This window comes from Apteryx rowi, unplaced genomic scaffold (assembly GCF_003343035.1).
Source record: "Apteryx rowi isolate R43461 unplaced genomic scaffold, aptRow1 scaffold_395, whole genome shotgun sequence".
Taxonomy (NCBI): domain Eukaryota; kingdom Metazoa; phylum Chordata; class Aves; order Apterygiformes; family Apterygidae; genus Apteryx; species Apteryx rowi.
In genome coordinates, this window is record NW_020450474.1 from 403809 (window position 1) to 428636 (window position 24828).

Below are 24828 nucleotides of genomic sequence, written 5' to 3' on the forward strand. Positions count from 1 at the left end.
ATCCATCCATCCATCCATCCATCTATCTATATCCTGGCACACTAAAGAATGAACAGTGAAAGTGCATATACCTTTTGTTTACCCTGTAGGCTTAACACCTTCAGCTTGATGGACTTGTCTGTGATTGCGTTGTGGCTAAAAATATGGCAGCTAACAGCAATGACAGCCAAGCAAGCACTGCAATCTTCATCTACCCTGTGCCACAGGGTGTCACAGATTTCACCTTTTCTACATATGATCGCACTGACTCAGAAAAAGTCATCAGACTCCTACAATTTAAGAAGAAAACCACTGTATTCTCTTTAAGAGCTAAGCAGTGTCAAGCACTGAGTGAAATACACTGGACTAGTTGGCACTGTGCTGATTTCATCTTCATTGCACTGCAGTGAGGACAGAGTCATTACTCTTTAAGTTAGCACACAAATAAAAGGAGGAGGAGAAGGAGAAAATAATTGGTAGCTGAAAGTTCTGTAGTGCACAGTGCTCAGCAGACTCTGCCCCTACCTGACAAGCTAGGACAGTAAGCTCATTTTCTTTAAAGTTAAGACCATAAGCTTTTCCTTTGGACTAAAATTCTGTGCGTTTCTAGGCAAGACATAGGATGTGTTTTTGTTCTTGGTCATTTGATTTTTCATTCAGGCAATAACCATTAAGTTTAGTAATAAAAAAGAATACAAATACTCTGGGAATGACATTTTATATCATCTAAATGGTGGGAAAACTTCATATAACTGCATTTTCACCTGCTAATTCATAAGCCTATCACAAACTACTCAGAATGCTCCAAAAACCATGAGGCATTGCTAATAATATTAAGACTATCCCAAAGAGTCATAACTACAGATAACTAATTCTGAAAGAATTATTCAGTGCCACATTTCTGGCTTAAAAGCCACTCTGAAACTTAAAAAGATCTGGATGAGACCAGCTGTCTGTGACTGGATGGAAATCAGGTCATCTGAATGCAGCAAAACTGAACAGTAACTCTGAGAAGGGAGGTTGGCAGCAGGACAAACAGACACTTTTTGTCTTACAGTGACTTACAGACCAAATTAATAAACATGGATAACATCTTGTCATTACTCTCTCCTCCTCCCTAATGCTAGCACTAAATGATGAATGAACCTGAAGTCAAACAGGAATCCTTTTCATCCTTAGCAGGTTGCTAGACCTCAACCATCTTTATGTATGGAGCAAGGGAAAAGCTTCTGACAATGACGCATGAAGCAGCGCAGCCTCCTGCTCCCTCATCCTCAGGTATGCTAGTTTTGTATTGCTAGTGGGACAAAAATCATGATGCAAAATAAGCATGTAGGACTGAATATATAATACCAAGCAAGAAAGTGCTATTTTAAAAAAGATAAGGCAGACTGCTGAGTAGTTACTTCATGTCATGCCAATGCCCACATTTTCTTATGTTTTCAGTTTTGGAGAAAGCTAAGGCWCGGTTCCTCAGGTGCTTGCTTGCTGTCATGGGCGACAAGCGTGCAGGGAAATGCTCCCTTTAATATCAATAGGTGGGGTGAGAGCTGAACGTCAAATAGTATCCAGTCCCAAAGGTGAATAATACAGAAGGGAAAACAGTGACAACAGCAGGAATGTTTGAAAGTTTTCATGATTAATTTAGTTTCCAAACTCCTAACGCCCTGAAACCGTATTATTTCAGGTTCTACATCTGTTAGGTCACATGATCTAAACGTATATGGCTGTTGTCAGTACTTGCATGAAACACTTCTAAAGGAGCGAGAGTAACCTGGGTGATCCTGGGTTAACCTCTGGATTRGTGCAGCCAGTTGTGGGTTATATATTAGCAGTAAAATACAAACATTAGGGATAATTCTGGGGCAGCAGATACTGTCCTTCAAAGTTTATGCAAAACCAGTGGCCTGAGCACTTACTGTGAAACACTAGCTGGAGTTCATCTCTCCACTTTACAGTGTCCATCTCCCAAACTCTTAGTCTGTGATTATCAGTAATGAATTCAGCCTCCTCGTATGGGAGAAGCAGAAAAGGGAAATGCAGAACGACCATACACAAGATATATAAAGTTTATGTAAAAGAAAATACAGAACAGTTTATAAAGAAAGAGGGCAGAATACACTCACTGGAAGACTCCATCACTTTTGGCAGGCAAACTCCATTTCAGGACTGCACATCAGTTACTGCTGATGAGCCCAGTGGAGAGATGCAAAACAGGYAGCAGCCAGTTTAACATCCAGTCACTTGACCCTTCTTCCTACTGGAGTAGTTTTAATGGCCAAATTATAACCAGTAGGACTGAACTTCCTGACTTTTGGCTATTTGCTTTTCTGTTGCTGAAAGTTTCGGCTCAAATCTATCAATCATTTAGAAAAAAGTACYACCAACTATATTAAATCTAACATTTCCTAAGCTTTGAATGCTTGACTTTCTGTCTTCAGTGTTCCTCTTTATACAGATTTTTATTCTGTGCCGTTACATACTGAGATATTGCTAAAATTTGATTGACTGGAATTACCTTAATGCTAGGTGCCAATATCAACCTACAGATGAAATCTGAACGTTAACCCTAAAAGCGTACAAAAGACTGCCCAGATTTGTAAGAGTGCAAGAATAGCAACCATATCAAGTAATTCAAGTTGTCAGTGAAAAGAAAAAAACAAAAACCATGAACTAGCACAAACCAGTTTATTCCTTAAGCATAACTAAAAGATACGTTTTGATATTTTAACTTTTATAAAGTGAACAGATGCAATTATGACCGTTTCTATCTTCTGGTCTGTCATTTCAAAGATGGCCTTTAAGCTATGTGAAAATGTTGAATCATAGTTTTCAAAGCGGTGTGGCCCACTTCTAAAAAATTTCCTCCATTTCTGGGAAACTGAGATTCATCATGTCTATGCGATGCCAGGCAAAACAGCAAGACATCTCTAATCTTAGCAGATAATTTTCTGTTCTGTTCTTTCCAGTTTCATTTAATGTAAAACAGTTAAGTTTTCCTGTCAAATGCAGCCCTCTCTATTTTATCAAAAATGACTGTTTTTAAAGGTATTGCTTAAACATATGGCTGTGTCATATTAATACTTCATTTTGTACGCAGTCAGTCTGTCTGGATAAATTGAAAATTTCCTCATATACATTGGACGTTTGTAGACATGCATGCTCCCCGCTGTAACTTCTACAGCCCTTCACTTTCTTTTAGGTGTATTCATATTCGATCCCTTTTAATTCTTTAAGTCCTCTTTACCTACTGTTACAAATAATAAGTAAATATCATCAAAATGTAATTAATTACAGCCAATGGTAAGTTATCAGACTTTTTTCACCCAGTAGAATGTATAACCTAGTCCCTTCTGATCACAAACCATCCCTCCAGTTGCTGCCTAGATAGGAAGGTAATACTAAAAAAAAAAAAGAAATCCTCTTGCATCATTAACATCTTTTAATGAAGGACAGGAGAAGCCAGTGTAAGGTAACTAGCCAGTTCTCTCTGAAGCATCAGCTCTGTCATTGGGAGCTCACGTTAAAGGACAGATGGATTTTCAAAATTGCCTAAGTGAATCAGAAACTGAAATACTGATTTCAGTGGGAATTAGTACATACTATAGTATAGTATTAAGCCTTGGTGCCTACCCACATCTCCAGGAGTCTTCAATATCTTGTTATATCTGGCTACAAATGACATGCCCAGCATCAGGCACACTATATTGCCAAAGCCACAGGCCAGTATTTAAATATCCTCCACTATTCCAGCCACTAAAACACCTCAGGTCAGTCCCTGTTTAATTATCTTTTCCCACCACCCAAAACTTCTTTCTGAAATCTCCATTGCAGGAGAAGAGTTTGAAGTGAAGGAGTGATGTATCCTGTGGAGCATTCTGTCAAAGATCTAACAAAAACAAAAGAGAATTTTGCAGACTCTGGAGGAAGAAACTTTAATTTCCAAACTGTGACAGAGGATAAACAAGAAAATTAGGCTGCCTGCAGCCATTTGATTTATTCCTGAAGTCAAGACCCCTGATGATAAAGTGGTTCTGAATTGCTTCATCAACAATTTAGTTCTGCCTTAGTGACATACCAGTGTTATTTTCTTTTCCTTGCTCTCCATTCATCTGACAATTGTCTGATTCATTGTTAGCTTTGAAGCCACTGCTGTTCTCACAGATGTTATCCACACCTCTGAAATTTTTGAACTTGCTTTTCCCTTCACTTCTCTCCCCTTTTGTTTTCATTGCTCATTTCTTCCATTTGTCCAAACCTATAGGATCTCTAAACTCTCCCTCAGTTCCTCCTGATCATCTCCAGGACCATCAAATATTTCTTGAAAGTTTAGCAATCACATCAGTAGTCATAAGTATTGACTAACTAACCATCATGAAAGCAGGACACCCAGCACTTCTTGTATTTTCTATGCCATAATGTAGAAACCACAGGTGGACAGAGCTGTGATACACACCAAGCGCTGCATGACAGTGATGTCCCTGCTCTATTCTGTAATCTAATGTACACCCTCATCAGTAAGTGCTAAAGGAAAAACCTTGTTATATCATCTTTTCCCAGTAAATCCACCCACAGAATCATTTCATGCCTTCTCACATATTACGGCTGCTACATAAGAAAAAGTAAACAGCCTGTGGAGTAGAAACTTTGACCAAGATTCCCAAAGGAATCTAGGCATTTAACTCACCGTAGGATCAAAGGAGATTAGGAATTTAAATTTCTTTGCAGATCATCACATTTGTTACTTAATTGGTATAGTTTATCTCTCTCTCCAATGCTATCAATTCTTTAATAAAACTAAGAACTGCATAAATGGTAATAATGTGTAATTTTTTTTCTTATTTAAAAAGTTTACCCAAGTGATTCAGTTGAAGAAAATTTTGTTTAACAGCTACCCAGGGAATTCCTTGTTGCTGATAACAGCAACCTCAGTTTATTCTCTCAAGATTGAGGCAATCTGACTTTCAAAGTTGATGAGAGTCTCTTCARTAAATAATCTTTTGTTAGTGAGCAAAACTAACCTTTTTTATAGGATTTGGTTCACTTCTGGACTGATTTCATACTGGCCACAAATAATGGATAATTTCAGCACTAAGGTTTGCTTTGGTGGGAATGCTCTGGGTGAAGATCTTCCACCTGTGCTTTTGTTTTTTTCTTCTTTATCCATAAAGCTTTATCATTACAAATATTATTACTTAATATTTACGTTGCAGCAACATCAAGGACCTCTCTTAAGAATCAAGTGCCACTTTACAAGCAGTGTAAAAATACACACAAATCTGAATTCCATACTTCATACAGGCTGCATGCCAATATCTACCATTTGGCCCAGTTACCATTGAGGTAATCAACATATTAGGCATGTGATAAATATCTGCTAAACTTACAGAATGCTCTTCTTTCTATTTTATTCAGAGAGAGAGAGGGCATGAAGGTGCTCAGCCTAAGAGAAAAAAAAAATGTTGTAGAAGGGCAGAGCTGGACCATAAGCTTGGGAAAAGGAACTGAAAGTGCTCTCACCTCACCTGCAGCTCCTGCAAACTACAGTCAGCTGCCATGAAGGCTTGCAGACTTAGTCTTTTCTCCTTGTCTTTTCAACAGGTCTTTTAAAGACAGCTTGCTGTCTTTAAAAATCAACTCAGCTTTCAAATAAGGTACAAATATTAAGCTATATTTTACCATTGGAACTTACAAAAGAACTCTCTTGGATAAGTGAATCATGCAGTTATCCAGATCAGAACAGCTTCTTAGGTCACCACAACTCCATTGCTGTCCCCAAAATATATTTATATATATATATGTCAGTGGCTTATTACATCACTTGTAATAAGGTGATATGTAATTTTATGTCTGCTTTTCTTCTATTTGTGCATATTTTGAGGTCCTTATTTTACATATACAGTTTAAACTGCTTAATTCTCTTCCACTTATCTATTTTATTAAAAATTAATATTTGGACTTTTAAAAAACATTAAAGACAAAACCCACCCAGATTTAAGGTACATTAAGACTACAGTTTAAGCTAGGACCTGAGAAAAGTTATATTATAATTGAGTCTATAATTAACATAGCTAGTTCCGCATCTATAAAAAAAATTACTCATACAACTGAAAAAAACAAATCAAATCAAACACAAAACTTAGGACAAATCAAACATTCTAGGCTGCATATACAGCTTTAACCTGTCCCCTGTGCACATGCACCATGATACAAAGCTTGATTGGTCACTGTTTTGTTTTTTTGTTTTTTTTCCAGAAGACCCCTGCATCATTCAGTGTGGGAGGTAGATGATGTTCACTGAGTAAAACACTACTCACTATTCTGATGTACCCTCATGGTTCAATATGTGGGCCCCATCTTGTATTTAATGTGTATTTCAACTCTTTCTATAAAGACAGCATTTTCTTATTGGCTTTTCTATAGCACTTATTACTGTAGGAGATGATTGCTTCATAAATCTAACTATCTTTGCAATATCTCCATGAGGTGAACAACTGACATCATTCCCATTCTACAGATTGGATGTTAAGGCTGAGACATATAAGGTTAAAGGCACACACTCATTTTTAGTGCACAGTCTGAGATGCCTACAGGCTGATTTTTTTTGTTTTAGAGTACATAGCATAAGTTCAGATGGAAGATATCTAATCTCACTGACTCCAGTTGCAGCTCTGAATGTTCAATACTTCCACAAATTGGACCTCTGGGTCTCCAGTTAGGTACACAGAAAATTAGGATCAAACAGTCAGTGTGATCCACCTCTGAAAAAATGGCTTACAAAACTTGGTCAGCATCACGTGGGAATTCTGTTCCAGAGGCAGCGTTAGAACCTGGCTCTCCAGGGAAGCATTCTCCTGTCTTCACTATGAGATCCTTTATCAAACTGCAATTCCCTCCTTCATTTCTAATACAATTTCCAACTTCTGCAATATAAATTTGCAGACAATATTCTACTTACACTACATCATTGTGACTCAGTCTGACCCGTTCTTCAATGGCTCCCCAACCTCCTTCTTTAAACAGAGGGCCCTGCAATTCCAAATCTGAATCTCCTGGCTGAATCTCTCCCTTCTTCTTCACCTTTCATTCCCACAGTTCCCACCCAGAAGATTTCTTTTCCCATTTTACTTCTTTGCTTCAGGAAATACAACCTGCTAAAGTCCCATCTGGCCTCTTAGCCCAATTTGGCGTACACTCAGCCCTTCTGTTTTAGGGGACAATAATTTCTTCTAAAATAAGTTCTGATGATGACGTACGGCAAGATATGTGGCAAAAAGCTTTGTTAGTTTGTGCCTCAAGACTTGTCTGCTCAGTGTAAGCTGCAAATATCCCTGTACTAAAGGGAATTTCTACACTGTGCAGGGACACCCAGGTATCTTTACTACAAGGGCTTACTAGCCTCTGTGTCTTGATGCCAAGACTTTGGTTTTGGAGTTATCTCAGTTAGTACTTGCTTGAAGATCCTTGCATCATGTTCCCTTCTGTACTGTAGTAATGCCCTCAGTATTCTTAGCTAAGTTTTTTTTTCTCATCCTCTAAGGATGAGAAGACACACAATAGTTTATGAAACACTTGGAATATGTAAAGCAATAYACACAAAAGCAAGATTCAAACTGATGTGATGTATGCTTTCACACCAATCCAGTGCCTGTCTGAGCTTTCCAACAGCCTGCTCTGTCCTCTCTAGACTCCCATTGCTATCACTAGGTCTGCCCACTGACACTAATACTCCAAAAGTGCTGTTGCAGATGCTGAGGTCCAAACCAGGAGCTGTTTTGCTGTCACCAGGACTGAGTACTGCTGTGGTGGAGGCCCTGGTTAACCTTCTGCCCCTGCTAAGGGAAGTCTGCAAGGTCTCTCTGACTCTGCAGCTCATTCGCTTTCTAGGTATCACTCAACCACCTTTGCTAGAGAAAATTCATACCTAGGGCTCCTCAAAATAATACTCAAAAACAAGAGGTGTGATGTTGGAATGGGCTAGATTCTGCCAAAGCTAAGCTAAAAAAAGAAAAGGATCTTGAACAAAATGTCCTTAAAACTACAATAAAGCTTTCATTTCTACTTCTGATTGTACACACTGCAAATTAAAATGTAATATTCAGTCCTAAAATCATTTTTCATGAAATGCCCTATAATATACAGTAGAGTTTTCATGAAAAGAAACTGAAGCCTATCCAGAAAAAATACAGCTTTATAAATGTCTTTCCCAAATGATAATGCCTTCTTCTTGTTTAAAATTTTGAATAAACAGTTGTATTTATGAAGGAAGCACTAATAGAYTCGATAAAATCTCACAGTATACCAGGATCATAGATGTTATAAGAAAAGATTATCGAGTGAAGGCTGCTTATTAAAATATCATCTGTGACACTCAGAGAAGCCACAAGAAGAGATCAAAAGTCAATGTTATTTCCCCCATGCATTTCCCTCAGCACAAAAAGAAAACAGTCAACATATGGTACACAGAGACTATTATTCATGGCTACATGTCCAGTGCCTCAAGCAATGAAAAACATAAGTGCTCCTAATTCTGTCATTATCCTTATTACTATTACAATATCCTCCTTTCATCATAACCATTTTGTCACAAAACCAAACCTACCTCCTAACACACTGCTCTAGTGCCTGATGTATGAATCAGAAATCTGTGACTTAATATTTTTCACCCTCTGCCTAATTCTAGCTCTGAAGCTTGGCACCATGTCCAGTTCCTCTGTCTCTAATATTGACTTCTCGTTCTCTGTGGTGTTCTATAGTTCATCTTGTATCATAGCTCATAGTGTTTTATCCTAACAATGACAAAGCTTACTGTAGCAACAACTGTGGTAAAATATTTCTCTGCTTGATTTTCCCACATCCTCATCTATCATTTTTGAAGGTCTTGGAAAATTTCCTTTATTACTCTTATTTTGATTTTTTCATACTTCATTCTTCCTACTGTTCTTTTTTTTTTTTTAATCTCTGACATATCATGTGATTGTTGTAGGTCTACAGAAACTCATACAACTATTAATGAATACATTAGCTCAAGATGGTTTATGAGCCAATATTGATTCAAATATCAACAAGTTGCTATTAAAGGAAAAAGTGCTTATAAAAGTATGGATCCAATTGGTCACTGAGCATTGCATACCATGTATAACATGATACTGCCTGTCAGGACAAAATGGACACAAAAGGTTAAAACTCATAAACCAAGCATTCGCAGAGCACAGACAGGGGATCACACAAAATGATGATGTGTTTTATGCAGTAGGTTCATTCTTAGAGCATTTATGAGGTATATCAGAGATGCAGGTTTAATTCTCTTTTCTGTCTGAAGGGATTTAAACCCACATCAATTACCTCACAGTAGAATGCCCCTGTTACCAGGCTGTAAAATATTCTGGGGTAGGACTTCCTCAGTCCCTCTGTTAAAATTGTTCCACCTGGGATGAATCAATAGCTATTTATTAGATAAGGAACTAGAACCACTGTCTCTCACTGTCTTTCCCAAATGGGCTATAGGCTTTTAGTCTCAACCAAGAGGGCAATGAATATTTAATTATCTCATGCAAAGTGCAATACTTTCATCTGAAGTAGGGGAGAGAGCCCTACTCCATAATATCCTCTAAAACTAGTTATTAACACATTTTTCTCATGCAAGATGGATAATGAGGGTGGAAGTCACTAGATGAGCAACTTGAACTCATATCTCTCACAGTCTACAGTCAAATGCAGTAATAGTACTTAAAAAAGCAGAAAACCTGGGAAAAATTTAAGTTTTAAGTAATTTAAGTTGTGGGGATGAAATTAAATACTGTACCATAATAAATCTGTGCGAGCAAGACAAAGTTGCATCTGCAGCCAAAATGCTGGCCTTTCCTATTCGTAATTGTCTTTGCAACTTTAACATTCTTTTCTATAGTCCATTTGAATTCAAAACAGATATGTTTCTTAAATTTGACAATAACTGATATTATGGATAAAATGGTAATGAACATATGGGTAGGTGTTTTGCAGTAGGAGGGATCACAGAAATAGTATTTTTGCCTTCATTCTTTGGTAAAAATGGAAATATTTAAGTAAAAGACCTTCAAGACTATGGCAGCAGATATTAAAATTAAGAGATTCTGGTAATTCTCATGCTGCCTGCTTGTAAACTACTCACCATTGTTTGTAATCAGCATCACAGTTGCAGTAGTACTTGGGATCAGTACAGTTGCGTTCAATGCCGCAGGCACATTTTTGAATGCCAGGTCCTGATCCGCCCCAATAGTAGTGCTTCTCATTGGCTTTTCCAACCCACCAGGTATATGGATTCCCTTCTGCAAGGAATAAGAACGCAAGGTTATGATGCATCAAAGAGGTAGAGCTTCATAATACATTAATTGGGTGTTTAATATGCAAACAGCATTAACAACACATAACTGGACAGCCATCCTGCCTAGCTGGCAAACAAATGCATTCATTATTACTGAACAATTCAAAGGGCGCTGCCAGGTGAACAAAATACATTTTATTTTCCATATTTACACTATGTATAGTTATTGAATTAATCAAATATTTTTTACCTTGTATGCTCTTTGTTTAGCTTTTAAATTGTTCTCTCTATGTGATGAAAATATGTGCGCGGGTTCCATAACTATTTCAAATTAATTTCAAGTTCATATAGTTAGCTATCAGGTGGATTATTCAGTATTTGACCACAAATGCTGGAGAGAGGCATTTATTTTCATTTTGTTTTTAAATAACAGCTTTTCACTGGAAATTAATCTGTTTTCACTGAAAAATAAACAAGTTCATCATGCTCTCTCCAGCTGGTCCAAAGCAAAGCTTAAACAGATAATATCAGACTCCAAAAGAAACAACAATTTTTAAACAATTTTAAAAAAAATTGATGGTTTTAGTGCTTGAGCAAAGGTCATCTCACCTTTGATATAATCATATTGCTTGGCACTAGGTTTGTAACTTGGTATTTTCATATGCTGCTATAAGTTTATTTCTAATGTTTTTAGACTAGCTAAGTCTCTTATGTGTAAACAAATATAGAACTACTTTAATTTCTATTTTATAAAACACCCTTATTAGAAAAGCTTCTTTTCATACCCCCAGTTCAGCAAGGCACTTAAATATGAGCTTAATTTTAAGACCATGTGAATAATTCAGTCAATTTCAATATAGTTATCTTAGTGGGTTTTCACAATAAAAAAACATGATGGAACTCAGCCTATAAACACGTTTCTTTACAATGTCTTTTTTTCTCCATCTCTACTGCTGTACACAGCATTTTGTCATTAAAGCAAATGAAGCCATTTGCATGTAATTCACTTATTAACACATTTTACATGTAAAATCCTCCATAACAGATATTCCATTTTTCTATCTTTGAAATAAGACTGAAATATTTTGATACTTTTCTGTCTGTACATCTCACTTATACATCTCCAAAAACCTGCATGCATAACCCTAAAAATAACCACCTCACAATTAAATTCCGTCATCTAGACCATAAATCTACTTCCTCTAGACGATAAATCTACTTTTATCCCAGCGATATGTTGAAAGTAATCCACACAGATCTTTAAAGCAAATTAAATTCTAGAGAGATGGAGAGAGCAACCAAATACCTGCAGGCACGTTTTTTAAGAAAAAAGGGGGGGAAAAAAACCCACCTCTGAAAATACTTACTTCTTTTAATGCTTTTGAATTGTTAAACACAGTATAAAAGTACCACTATTGAAAATACAGYAATGTGACAAATTTGTGGTCGCTGAAGGTTTTTTTTTAGTTGTTACTATTGCTGCACAGTATGGCCGTTCGACTACAGAGCTAATGCACTGGATATGGTAATAGAATGACTCGATTCGAGATTCTTAATTGGCCATTTTGGCTTCTGTGCCTTGATTATAAAGGAAGGAAGGGCTGCGAGTTAGAAGAGCATGTTATGTGAACACTGCAGTAGCATTGCCAAGCTGTAATAAAACATATCAGATATGATACCCCGACTTCCAAAAGATTGTTCAATGAGAACCATTTAAAGGTAAATGCTGTCTTTCCCACAGTTAATGACTGAATTATTTTAATTGATAGAGGATCCAACTATACTATTAGTGATATTTGGAGCTGCTATCATATTTTTTGTCATCTTTGAGGTTAGTTTATGTGCAGTAGCGGAAAAACTATAGTTTCAGTCAAAATTCTGTTTGTTTACACATTTCCTATCAAGCAAAGGATTGCATGATTCAATCAGCAAGCACTTCACCAAGAAGCAAAATTGTTGACTACAGTACCAGAAGGAAATAAAATTACTTAGATTTGTCAAAAAGAGGATTAAAAATTCAGAAACAGGTGGAAATGATTAAGGTGGGTGAAAGTGATGGCATAATTACACACCACAGTGATAGATGTCGCAGAACACCATGACAGACACAAACAGAGCATGCTTTAACTCGTTTAAATGATAACCGACATACAGATTGAAATCCAGGATGCTTTAGACAGACATTTTTCAGATCTATTGTTTTCAGTGTGGATATACTGCTTTACCCCAGCTAGGGATCTGGCCCAACCAGGGTGCATGTGCCTCTGTTACTAAGAAAAAACTTATGACCAGGCTGAGGAACACAAATGAGTTTAGGAAGATACTAAGACTCATGATTAATTTCCAGAAAAGTCAAGGAGGTAAGCTCTGATTTTAGGGGTTTTGCATTCAGCATTTATCCTGGTAGCCATCCCCATGATCAGGAAGTCCCACACTGATACATGGACAACTGGTGGTCCTTGTGGACACTACGAATGGTCTATGACAGGAGTGTAGGTTGTGCTAGGGCTAGTGCYGCAGGGCACCTCACTTCCTGGCTCCCATCACGGGCTCCCATGCTGCAGGGCAGACTTTGCATTACCACGCAACCTCAGGCACCAGAACAGGATGATMCTCACACTGGACCACTCTGCTCAACAGCAGTCTGTGCAGGAGGCCCTGGAGCTGCTTCATATTCCACAGTTGAAAAAGAAGAAAAAGGTAGGAAGATGCTGTTATTCCCCATCTGCTCTGCGCCGGCCAAGTGAGAAAGGCTCTTCATGGCCATTCTGTTTCCCTTCAGCCAAGCAAACAAAGGGCAGGATTTTGCCTGGAGTTTATAAGCCCCAAATTAGGAATGCTATGCTATGCAGATACATACAGCTAGATGACAGAGTATGAAACACAGTAAAACTATAGGGTGGACTAATAGAACAACAGAAAACAGAGGCTGGAAGAAAGATCAATCATGAAGGGAACAAACCATTTAGAAATAGGACCTCACTCTCCCTCTCCCATTTTGCCACATTTTATGCAGCTATTGTCTCCTTTTGAGAGTGTGAATGCTCCTGTTTTACAGTTCTTTGTTTATTAGTTCTGTCCTGGAAATTGCTGGAAAGGGCTGATACAAATAAATGAAGTAATGCACTCCAGCATGAAGACTGATCACTAACAGAAATCACTCTAAACATCAGAGTATTTTATCATACACAACTATTCTGCTAAAATATTAACACTATTGGTCTTGGGCTTTAAAAGTGAACAACTTCAGTTTAAGGAGCAAAAAAAGTGAAGGGAAAAAGTTTTATTTACATACATATATATATACACACATATACATACATACATACATATATATATATATATGTTGTCAAGTGTATTGCCATGACAAATTAACACCAGAAGACATTTTTCTGTTTTTGAAGCTATCTTTTCTTYGCATAGAAGTAAATTTTGAGTCACAGGATGACATATTATTTTATTGTTAACAGCTTATTTTTTTCAAGGGTTTGTGGAGAAATAGCATCAGGACATGAAGGAGCAGTAGAGGAATTTGCTGTCTGCCTTGAGATTTTGATTAGAATCCAGTCCTGATGCAGAACTACTCTCTGGGAAGGAAACAGCTCTCCTTTGAGGACTGCTGTAGGAAGCATTTAAATAAGTCCATGTGTACTAAGTGTATGATCAAGTTGCATCTTCATTTTCCTTCTTGAAGAGAAGACCCTTACAAGGTTTCAGGTGCTTTTTATTCAGTTACTTAGAAGAAAAGTAATCATGCTATTGGAGTATAACATGGATACCAAAAAAATGGACACACACATCCAGCCCTTAGGAGGTACATTAACCTTACAAAGTTAATGTCTGAGGTGTGAAAGCAATCTTAGTGAATACTCTTTTAAGGGCAAAATAGCTCATCTTATTTAAATGGGGTATGATATGGACAGAGAAGTTTGCCAGAACATCAGATTCAGACCATATGGTTAGTGATTCAAATCTCGCTCTCTCTAGAGCATTTAGCATTCTTTAACATTTACATGTAACAGAGGTAATAGTGGTTGCAATGGCTTTGCAATGCTGCACTTTGGTGAAAATTAATGAAAAATATTAGTTCTTATTTAAATCCATGTACAAAGTTATCCCAAATTTGCAATAATTAAGTCATGGTTTTAACAAATCTGGCCATCAGTGTTTTCTATTAAGAAGTGCTCCATCTCCACAGAAAATTCAGAAAAGAGAAAAAGACTAAGGAAACCTCTTTGYATTCTCACAGACCTGAGTGTCATAAAAAAGCCATTCCATTTTCATTTCATAAACATATCTTTTTGTGAATCATTTCATTTAATATGAAAACATACACAGCCAAAGTTAATGTAGTATGAACAGAGCTCTTAACAGTCAATAATATATTTATTTCTAACATAGTAGAACAGTCTCAAAATATATAACTTTTGCAAGAATACTTTATATTCTATTAAGCAGTTAATAAAACACATTATTTTTAAATGCAACTGATTAATAAAAAATGGGATAATTTCAACATTTGGGGGCTCTTGTTTCAAAGCTGCTGAGTACCTATAACTGAAGAGGCAGTACTGAGAGATTTCAGATTAAGCAGTTGAATAAAGTGGACAGACACTCAATAAGCGCTCAGTATTCAGACGTTTCCATTCACAATACAGCCCTTACAGTGCTGATGACTGCATTTGTTACTCGTAAACTACCTTAAGAAGCTAAATGCTGCTCTTTCTTTCATCCTCGCTTCCCAATAACAAAGTTTCCTCCAGACTCCACATTCTTCTTTCATCAGAAAATACCACCTTTTGCAACAAAAAACTGCAAAGCCAGGCTGGCTGCCATTGCCACTGAAGGAAAAGGGGAAGAGCGTTGCTTTTGCAGAAAGGGAGGAGGCCGCCCTCAGCTCCAGCAACTACTCTTATGCTCTCTTTCCAACTTCCAGAAACAAGGGAGCAACAGGGTGATCATCCCAGGCTCTTCCCTTGGTTCTCTGTTCCAGGTCTTTCCCTTTTCTAGCACTTTATCTTTGGAGGAACAGCAACAGGAATTAATATTGGCATTACTGCTAAGAACGTGGTCCATCTGGCCCAGTATTCTGTGTCTGACAGTGACAACAGGAGGCAACGGGAGACAATATTTACGGACAACATGTGCGTTGGGCTGTTACTCGTGGTTCATTACCTTTGTGCTCCCTCAGCATCCAGTAATGGCATTATGGATGCTAGAGGGTTTATCTCTGCCTCTTCCTGTTAGTATCTGTTTATGGACCCACTGGCCATGAATTTGCCTAATCCCCTTTTGAACCTGCTTCTACTATCTGCATCCACAGCCTCCTGTGGTGAATCAAAGCAAGCTGCAACTTGCTCTGGCTAAGGATGATCCTACCTCTACATGCCAGGAAATTTTCCTCACCTCTTTCTAGCCTTTAAAATCAAAGAGAATGGTTTAGAAAGAAAGGCTAGGAGCACTTTCAAATCAAAGCCAATGGCTCATAACCTCTGAAAAAAAAAGAGACCACTAAAAACTGCTCATTGGAGCAGTTTACTTTAACGAATGTGTTTAGTTGATCCCCTACACACAATTAAGAGTTAATCTACTGGACTGGATGGCTTTTGAACACAGAAAGACGGAAAAAGGTGTTTGGATGATTGCCTTTTATTTTTTTTGAAACGGGACCATTCCAGTTATCAATTAACATCAAGGGTTCCCTAATAAATTTTAGGGATTGTCAACTATTACATTACATGCACAATTGTTATATTTTTCAGTAAACCTTCTTTTGTTCACTTCTTTGCTAACTGAACACATCAAAACAGCAGGAGTTGAATTGATTGCCCGGTTCTTACTATTTGGAAGGATAGGCCCAAAGATATCTTTCTAAATGGTTATAAAGTACCTACAGCTTTGGAAGCCTAAATTAATGATAGCTAGAAATGAAAGTTATATACCAGGGATAATATATGATTAAGGCATTAAAAAGAGAAAACTTAATCTGCATGTGTGGAAAGGCTGTTAGAATTCTTTTATGTTTGAATGAAATGTATTCTTTACACTTGCATTTTGTATTAAGCTACACTAAAACATACAGTAATTTTAGACTCACATGAGGCTAACTATTGGTTTTAAGTCATGGGTCATTAGAGTCTGTGCAGGAACTCTCACTGATATTGCACTGAAGAAAGAGGCACTGAAAGAACAATTCTACCTCTGTTTAAGAAGTTCAGCACGCTAACATGGCTCTGTGCCTCACGGTTCACTCTTACCTTGTTTTCCGTTGCCATCTTTTTTCCTTGCACTKTTATTTTACTTTCCTTGCATTTTATTTTGCTCACTGTTTTTCTTATATGTGTATTCAGTCTCTCTGTCACTGATATGCATGAGTACCAGTATCAAGCTGATTAGATGCTTTGCAGGTTTGCTGCCACTGCCTTGTGTCACGAAGTGCTTGCCTGGACTGAATGTGTGCCTGCTGAGTACTTTCATGAAAAAGCAGCGACTCCTAACTGAAAATACCGATCTGTAGAGCAGATTCTGCTCTTGTTTGCACCACAGGCAGATCTGTGTCAGTTTAAGTGACTGACTAAAAAGCTGAATTATTTGAAAATGAGAGAAGAATCTGTCTGGCTGATGACATTTCCGGATTTCAGTAAAAGTACCAGTGCAGAGGTGACTTCTTTAATGAAATAATAGTTCCTCTTCAAAGATAAAATGAATTTTTTAATGTAATATTTATACATGATAGTATTGAGGGTGTATTTCTTTTATTTTAGTATTTTCTCTATTTTCCTTTTCTTCAGTAATACTTTTTCCTCTGTCTTCTGTTACTCTGTGTTGTGCAATATATGCACATGAATTTCATATATGAGTGACATGTTAAAGGAAGTAAATTCTTATGTTACTATTGTCATTTTGTTACCTGATAAAACACTTTCCTTTCCAGCCAGCTAGGAAAGGGACAGATAAGGAAATGCTTACTACTTATGAAAAGATGTTGTATCAGTGGTCATCAGTCTCCTAATGACTAAGAGAGTTAGATTAGTTGCCTTATGGCAATATAAATGCAGCATTTGAACAAATGGGAAACAGCACAGAGAACAGAGATTTAAAAAGAAACCAACCAACCAAAACAACAGCAAAAGAAAGAACCCTTGGCAGCCTTGGAAAGCAGGGCTCCCTAATTTATAGCTGCTTGGGAGCTTTATGGAATTATGACCTGAAACTTTTAGTTTGTTATTTATGATAACTTTCATTCTGTAGATACTTGTGTTTCCTTTGGTTCTTCTGTCATGGTGCTAGTATCTAATAAATTATTTTTTTTAAATTTTTTCTTTTACTATGTCTACCCTGGAACATTTTGTTTTTCTTTATAAGTTCACTGAGGGACTTGGTCTATTTGACAGAACTATTCATTTACAAAACCTGTGTAAACTATGTGAAAATTTAAGATTTAAAGTCTGTTCAGAAACAGAACCATGAAATATGTAATCTCCCAATAAGCTTGTTAATACAAAAATTGATATGATTTGATGTATAAACCCATGGTCAAGGCTTTTACTATTGCAAAAATACCTAAAATGAAATTTTTTTCTTTCCTAAGGTGTTCAGAATTATGTTATACTTCAAAAGTAATTCCTAAATGAAAAATGTTGTTCATATTATAGTAAAAATGAAGATTAATATTGGAAATTACTTGAGAAAAGCAGACAAAATAACATCGATGATTTTACATTGAAATATTCATAAGAACATTTTCAATTAAGCCATTTTTGCTTGAGAACCATTGACCAGCTGTATTTATAACGTACAATGGGGCCTAACTTTCTTTGTCCCAAAACTCTGTGAAGATAATATAATGCATCCTCTTCAATCTTTTCTTAACAGCACTTATGAACTAATTTTTGCCMTTTTCCTTCACTGCCACTGGAGGCAAAACTAATGATCTCCCCAACGCAAACCAGAGGAGTGTCTATGACCTCCAGTATCAGAACTTGGAATCAGTGTTTTAGATATACACCCAGGAACCTGGGTTCTTAACTGTGTTCACGTCTCACCATGTCCCTTAAGCCTTAGTTATGTTTTGGTGCATAAAGACTGGAGGAACTGAGAAGAGTTTAAATTTTGTAGTCTATATGTGGTAAAGACAAGCAGAGGGGAACCTAGTGAAGTGTTTGAGCAACAAAAATTACTGCCTACTTGCTGGCACGCACGCCTCAAGTTGATTATCATGCACAGCAATGCATGAAAGTGTTCTCATGTCCCATTATATTTGCCTGCTAATTCTTCAAAGAACATATAACTGGTATGTATATATTGATTTCAAAACATAAAGCAGCGAATACAAAATATTATCCTGGCCATTAGACATTTGGCTAAAGAATCTTTTCAGTAAGGTAAAAGCACTTCTCCTGGCTCTCTTATTGAATAGATTTCTGTATTTTCTTTACAGTACCCTGTCTTTTTCTTAAAATTCCCTTCCCTGATCAACAAAAATGTAGGCAAAACAAACTTTTATTTTGGAATTAGCAGACTACAAAAAGAGGATCAGGAGGGAGAACTATCATGTTGGTGTCCAATGGCATCTTATGACAAAGCTTTTTGACAGCTTTATTTTGCTGTTGGAGAGATTTACTCTTTGACCCAGCTCATGAAAAGCTAGTACAGTACAAATGATTTTCCCCTGTCAAGACTCATATCCCAAGCTGAAGCACTACTAACCAAGCCTGCCTTTTTATTTTTCTTGGAATCAAGTCTCAGCAGTGAGATTTAGCTGGGGAAAGAAGCTGTCAGATGTCTTTGCATACTACTATTTGATGTTTTTTAAAGTGAATTCATTACAAAATCACCACAGTCCCTACCATACCCAGCAATGTAGTGTGCTACACTTGCAGCTGTTATAAATAACTGTGTACTGTAAATTCACTGAATCGTTTGAGGCCAAAGGACAGTGTCTCTGCTCAAGCTAATCCTAAGCAGAAAAGGAAAAGTAAGTGCTTTTAGCCAATAATATGTCATTCAGAAAGAATGTATACATACATAAGTATTTTTCAAAAAGAGCTCATTAAAATTTTGCATATGTAATGCTGAAGCAATAGGGTTACCGAGCTTGTTCTGGGAGGACATGCAGGATGTCTATGCCAGGATGCTCAGGTGCCAGCAACAGCAAAGAAGGAAAAGTACAGTGTCTTGGTAGTGGAAATACAGGCTACAGCTCGCTCTGAATTTTACCCAGCAAGGCCATGAAGAACTCACATTTCTGTATCACGTTTGCAAAGAACATACCAGAGAGAAATCAATTCAGAAAGATCTCACAATGTTGCTAGAGAARTGATTGTTATTTTGCGATCAGTTGATAAAGTTATGTCTACCCAATCTTGACGCACGGGTAAAAAGCATACCTATATACACATACCCATTACCACTGGCACTTTGCAGGTTAATGCAACTAAATCCCCTGAATTATTTAACTTCTTCATAGGGACTAAAAAAAACAATAGAAATTCACTGATGATATTTTACCAGTAAGGGAAAGCATTTTGAAATTTTCTGTGGCAATAGCTTCCTCTTACAGCAGAGATCCACTGGGAAGACTTCAGAAATTGTTATTAGAGCAACAACAACTACTCTTACAAGTAAGATTTATAGAAGGGGATTGTAAAATCAAATGAAAATTATTATATTAGACTGTGTAAAGAGTCATTTAAGCTGGCATTCAATATATTTACATGGAAACAGGGCAAACAAAAAAAAAGTTCTGTAAAAAGTTCAGTAAATGATACTGGTATCAACACTGACATGCTGTGATCACATTTTTAGATGAATTCCCTTGCTGTTAATAGATAATGACGACAGTCARAATGGTCCTTAAATAAATTTAAAATAGCCAAATAATTCTTGTGATCTTGCTTTGCACACCTACACAAGGATGCTTTTAACCTATACAGAAAGGAAAATAGATAACATTCTTAACTTAGATGTACCTACATGATTCACTCTTCTAGCAACACTGTGCTTCCTGCTGCTCCATTTTATCTGATTTGCAGTAATAACAGTGTACATGGAACTAAATATTACGACTCCTTAAGAGCTGATGCCATTATTTTGCTAACAAATGAACTAAAATCAACAAAATCCCAAGGTAAATTAAGCTGCACTCCGAGCGAGCAGAACTGATGAAAGCTTTTCCTGCAAGCAGCCTTTCCTCAGAGTTGCCCCACCACTCTCAAGCCCTGCTCCCTTCAAACCATTGCTCCCTACCCCCAAGCACAGCTTCRCAGGAGTTTAAAGTGAAAGAAAAAAGCCATTACAACAGCCAGAAGACTTCAGGCTTCTCTTCACCCATGAGGACTCAATATCAGGCACTTCATACAGAACATGGACCATGGCAAAATCGGAGATTAGTTTGGGGGAGCAAAAGGGTTTTCTGTTGTTGATGAGGCTGCTGCAGCAGCTGATGCTGCTGTCAATTCTCCTTCCCCACTGACCCTTCAGGAACCTCAAAACTCACAGCCTTACTTCTTCCTCCCCACTGTGGCTCCGCTGCTGTATTGAAAGCTATGAATTCTTGCTAGTTACAATGATATTCCTATGTCAGATCTCAGCATCTCAGATTTTTTTTTTTTTTTTTTTGTTACACAGTGTGCATGCATAATTTTGAAAACACAGTTGGCACAAACATATGAATACAGACATTAGCCTCTTTGCATGGTAGCCCTGCTGCTCCCCAAATGCCTGCCATTCCAAAGCTGGAAGGTATCCTATCCTTCAGAAATAAAAATGAAACAAAACATGTATTACCATGACTTGTCATGTGCTGTGTTCCATACAATAATAATGTACCCTAAATGGATTTCAAATGAGGAAAAAATGACTAGATGAGCCTCAGCACTGAGGCTTACAGCAGCCTGACTACTGAGCATATTCAACTGAAAATAAAGGAAGCCACACTACACAAAAAATACAATGTTGGGACCAATAAAAATTAAAGCCAGAGGTCCAAAACCAAACCATCTGTTAAGCAATGGCTATTTGAGACACAAATGGAACATGTAAAAGAATAACACTCCCAAATACACTCTCCTGTCAGAATGAATTTGCATCCCTCTCAAGTTTCTATAGTCCAAACCCTTTCATTTCACAGGGTTTTTGATGCCTTTGAGATTAACCTGTAAGGTATTACAGATTATTATATCCTTTTATTAAAAAACAGACAAATGTATGGATAGCCTTTTAAAGGATATACTTAGCACACATGATTTTAGAAGCTGTATGAGATATGAATAATGCTGATGCCATTACAGAGAAATCTAATCAAATACGAATTTCAGTGTGAATGGAGAGAAGCAGGGAAATGGGGTAACTGATTTCAGATGTGTGATGTTTTACTTTCAAACAGTGCAATCTGGGCAAAATTGTTTTTGGATCCAATGTTGGGATATGATCAAAAATAACTAGAACCCTTTTTCCAGGTGATCATTTGTCAGGCTTGATGACGGCCTTGTGCTTTGCRCTATTTAGATGATTTCTCTTCTGGGTCAACTTGGGTCTCATGGCTACTGTAAGAACCATGTGTCTATTGATTTTGGGGAAACAGACATATATATCGATCGGGACTGACAACTGGAAAGGTTAGGTGATGTGTTTTACATTGTCAAACAACCACCTCTTGCAGTCTGAGTGCAGGGCACTCTTTTTTCTCATTGAAGCACATGGCTTGTTTCATCAGTGCAGCCATGCACATTAATTTTCCTATGTGGGTTTCAGATTTCTCCATGGGAAAATAGAAATTGGCTAATGATGCACCTTATTGAGGACCTAATAAAATATTATAATAATCTCTTACTCTACTGAGTTGAAATGGCATTTCCTAACTATCATTATACACTCAGAGGGCACAGGAATTACATTGATGAAGTGTATGAGGTACTCATTGGTATATTAATAGTAGAAAAAGAACTCCAATTTCACCGGCTGCTGTAAAACTTGATTTTAAAATCTTACATCAGAGCACTGATGTAAAGAACGATTTCCCTTGCTTTGTGTGATAGAATTTGTTGGAGTCTCATGCTCTAGAAAGAAAATGACATATTGGTGAAGGTAAACAAAATTAAAAGTTTTTCTGTTGGTCAATTCTTTGGAGTCTTTTTGCTCTGGCATGCGGTTTTCTTTTGTCAGGGTCCAGAGCACCCTGCTCCCCAGCAGGGCTTCCCTCCCGGCACTCAAGGCCAGCTGGCTGGTAAGAGAGAGCTGTTTGAGAAACCTCAGCTGCCCTTGGAGCTCCTCCAAAAAAGCTGGGAGAAGCCTCAGCAGAGGCTCCCCCCAGAACAGCTCTGCTAGGCAACGCCTTCTTCAAGTAGTGATATTAAGGAGAATAAACTGGATGACCTTGATTTGGACCTATGATTTTTACATTGTTGCCTGCATCAAATGTATCTTTTCTTCACCTGTTTCCATGATAATGGTGCTCAGATGTCTGTAGAACTATTGTTATCTTCTAAACAATGACTTACAAACATGTGCTTTAGGAAAACAGATCACAACAAACAACAGTTCAATGCATTTCTGAATTTAGCTGAGAAAAATAATACTTGATATTAGGTGAGGTTTTAATTAAGAGACTCATACACACWAAAATGACATGGTTACTCACTAAATGTATGTAAAAATCAATAGATGAATCTCAAAATAGAACTGTAAACAAAAAATTGTCATTGATCAAGCTGTAAACAACCCAAAGTTAGGGATAATGGCAAATATCATTGAAGACAAATTACTGATACAAAGAGACTAAGCTGAACCACTTTCTAAGCTCAGCATTAAGCAAACAATGTGCCCAAATGAAAAGTCAAATATTTGGAAACAAAGAATTCAAACCATACTTTTAAAGTGGGGACAGCAGATCTGTGCTGGAAAGCAATGATTATCACCAGGATTTTAACACAGACTCACACCATGGTACTGAGAAAGTATAAAAAACTCCACAGATAATCCATTCTTTATTAATAAAAGAAACAAAAAATCCCACGCCCCAAACAGACTAGGATCAACTAGGGACAGAATAGTGTATTGTATTGGTCATATATTTCACACATGATGTGACTGTTAATGAAACAGCAAGTCCACCCCTTACTGCCAAGAAGAAAGATGAAAAATTGAGGGAGATTCAGAGTAATGATTTAAAAAACTGTTACAGAATGAGCATATTGAAGAGACTACAATCTTTAGTTTATCATACAGAGTTATCAACTTGTGAGTCAAAAAAATTTTGCAAGTACACTGTCATGCTGAATCCCAGTTAACATATTCTGCAGGTTCTCCTGCAGTGACCAGACCCACAAGGCCCAGAGCACTGCCAATTTTGGAAGTGAGATTTGGTTTAAGAGTTCAAAAACCCTGGAATAAAATGTTAAAGAGCAACTTGGTTACACTCTATAAACACCTACAGGGAAAGCAGAAATTTCAGAGGTTATTATGAAATTTTTCACTGTAGCAGACAAAACAAAAGCAACTCACCAGTGGAAGAGGAAGCCAGGCAATTTAAAGCTAGAAATAAAGTTCAGTGAAGTTCACTAACCTTTGGCACAATTCACAGAGCTATGATAGATTCTTCACCACTAAAAATTTGTATAGTGAAAAATGAGATCTTTTTTAAAACATATGCTCCAGTTCTACATAAACAGAAAATGCTATGCATGTTTTATATAGGAGGTCAGATCAAATGATTGTAAAAATCCCTTCTGGCTTTATAATCTACACTGTAAATAAAAGATACTGGCTACCTTTGAAAACTAGGAATCTTTGGTGATGCAGAATGTGACTGATTTTCCACTTGTACTCCACTTTTTTCCCACTTTTCCACTTGTGTTGAGATATGTTATCTATAAAATGGATACTTCACTGCTTCTCTGCAAACAGCACTGGATTCTTGTTTGCTTTTGGAAGTGAAGCCATCCAGTGTTGGTTTTGGAAGTTGTTATTTTTGTGCAGTGCCACATTACTACAGTTCTGCTTCTGAGAAGTCACTTTTCTTGTTATGTTTCATTATCATAATTTTAACCCTGATCAGTGGACACACATGCCCCAACATCACATGACATGGCCAAGCCATGCAGTTGCACTAAGCCCTCTCCTCAGCCTACTTAGGTTGCATCTACCCATCAACTCCTGGTCAAAACTTGCTTCTTCCATTAGTCCCAAAGAATCATTAAATAATTTAGAGTGGTGGTGGTTGGGGTGGGAGAACAATGACATCTGGAGGTCAACTAGTCCAATCAGCTGCTCAAAGCAGGGTGGGCTTCATATTTAGATCAGGGTACTCCCACATTTGGACATCTCCAAAGATGGGGATTCCACAACCTTTCTGGGCAGCTTGTCCCAATGGTTAACTACTCTCACGGTAAAGAACTTTTTCCTTATGACCAGCTGGAATTTTCTCTGCTGCAATTTGTGTCTATTGCCTCTTAGACTTTTATTGCCAATCTCTGAGGAAAGTCTGTATCTGTTTTCTCCAAAGCCACTCTTTAGGTAATGGAAGACAGCAATTAAACCTGTGTCGT

General features: G+C 37.3%; 1 protein-coding gene across 1 annotated transcript in view; it reads right to left on the reverse strand.

Moving 5' to 3' along the window:
* Nucleotides 1–24828, reverse strand: part of CNTNAP2 (contactin associated protein like 2) — a gene marked incomplete at its 5' end in the record, with an annotated part of 659794 nt that overhangs the window by 205432 nt on the left and 429534 nt on the right. Inside the window, one exon of the mRNA XM_026074688.1 lies at nucleotides 10130–10286. Coding sequence (XP_025930473.1) covers nucleotides 10130–10286 — 157 coding nt within the window. The remainder of the gene's footprint in view (nucleotides 1–10129; nucleotides 10287–24828) is intronic.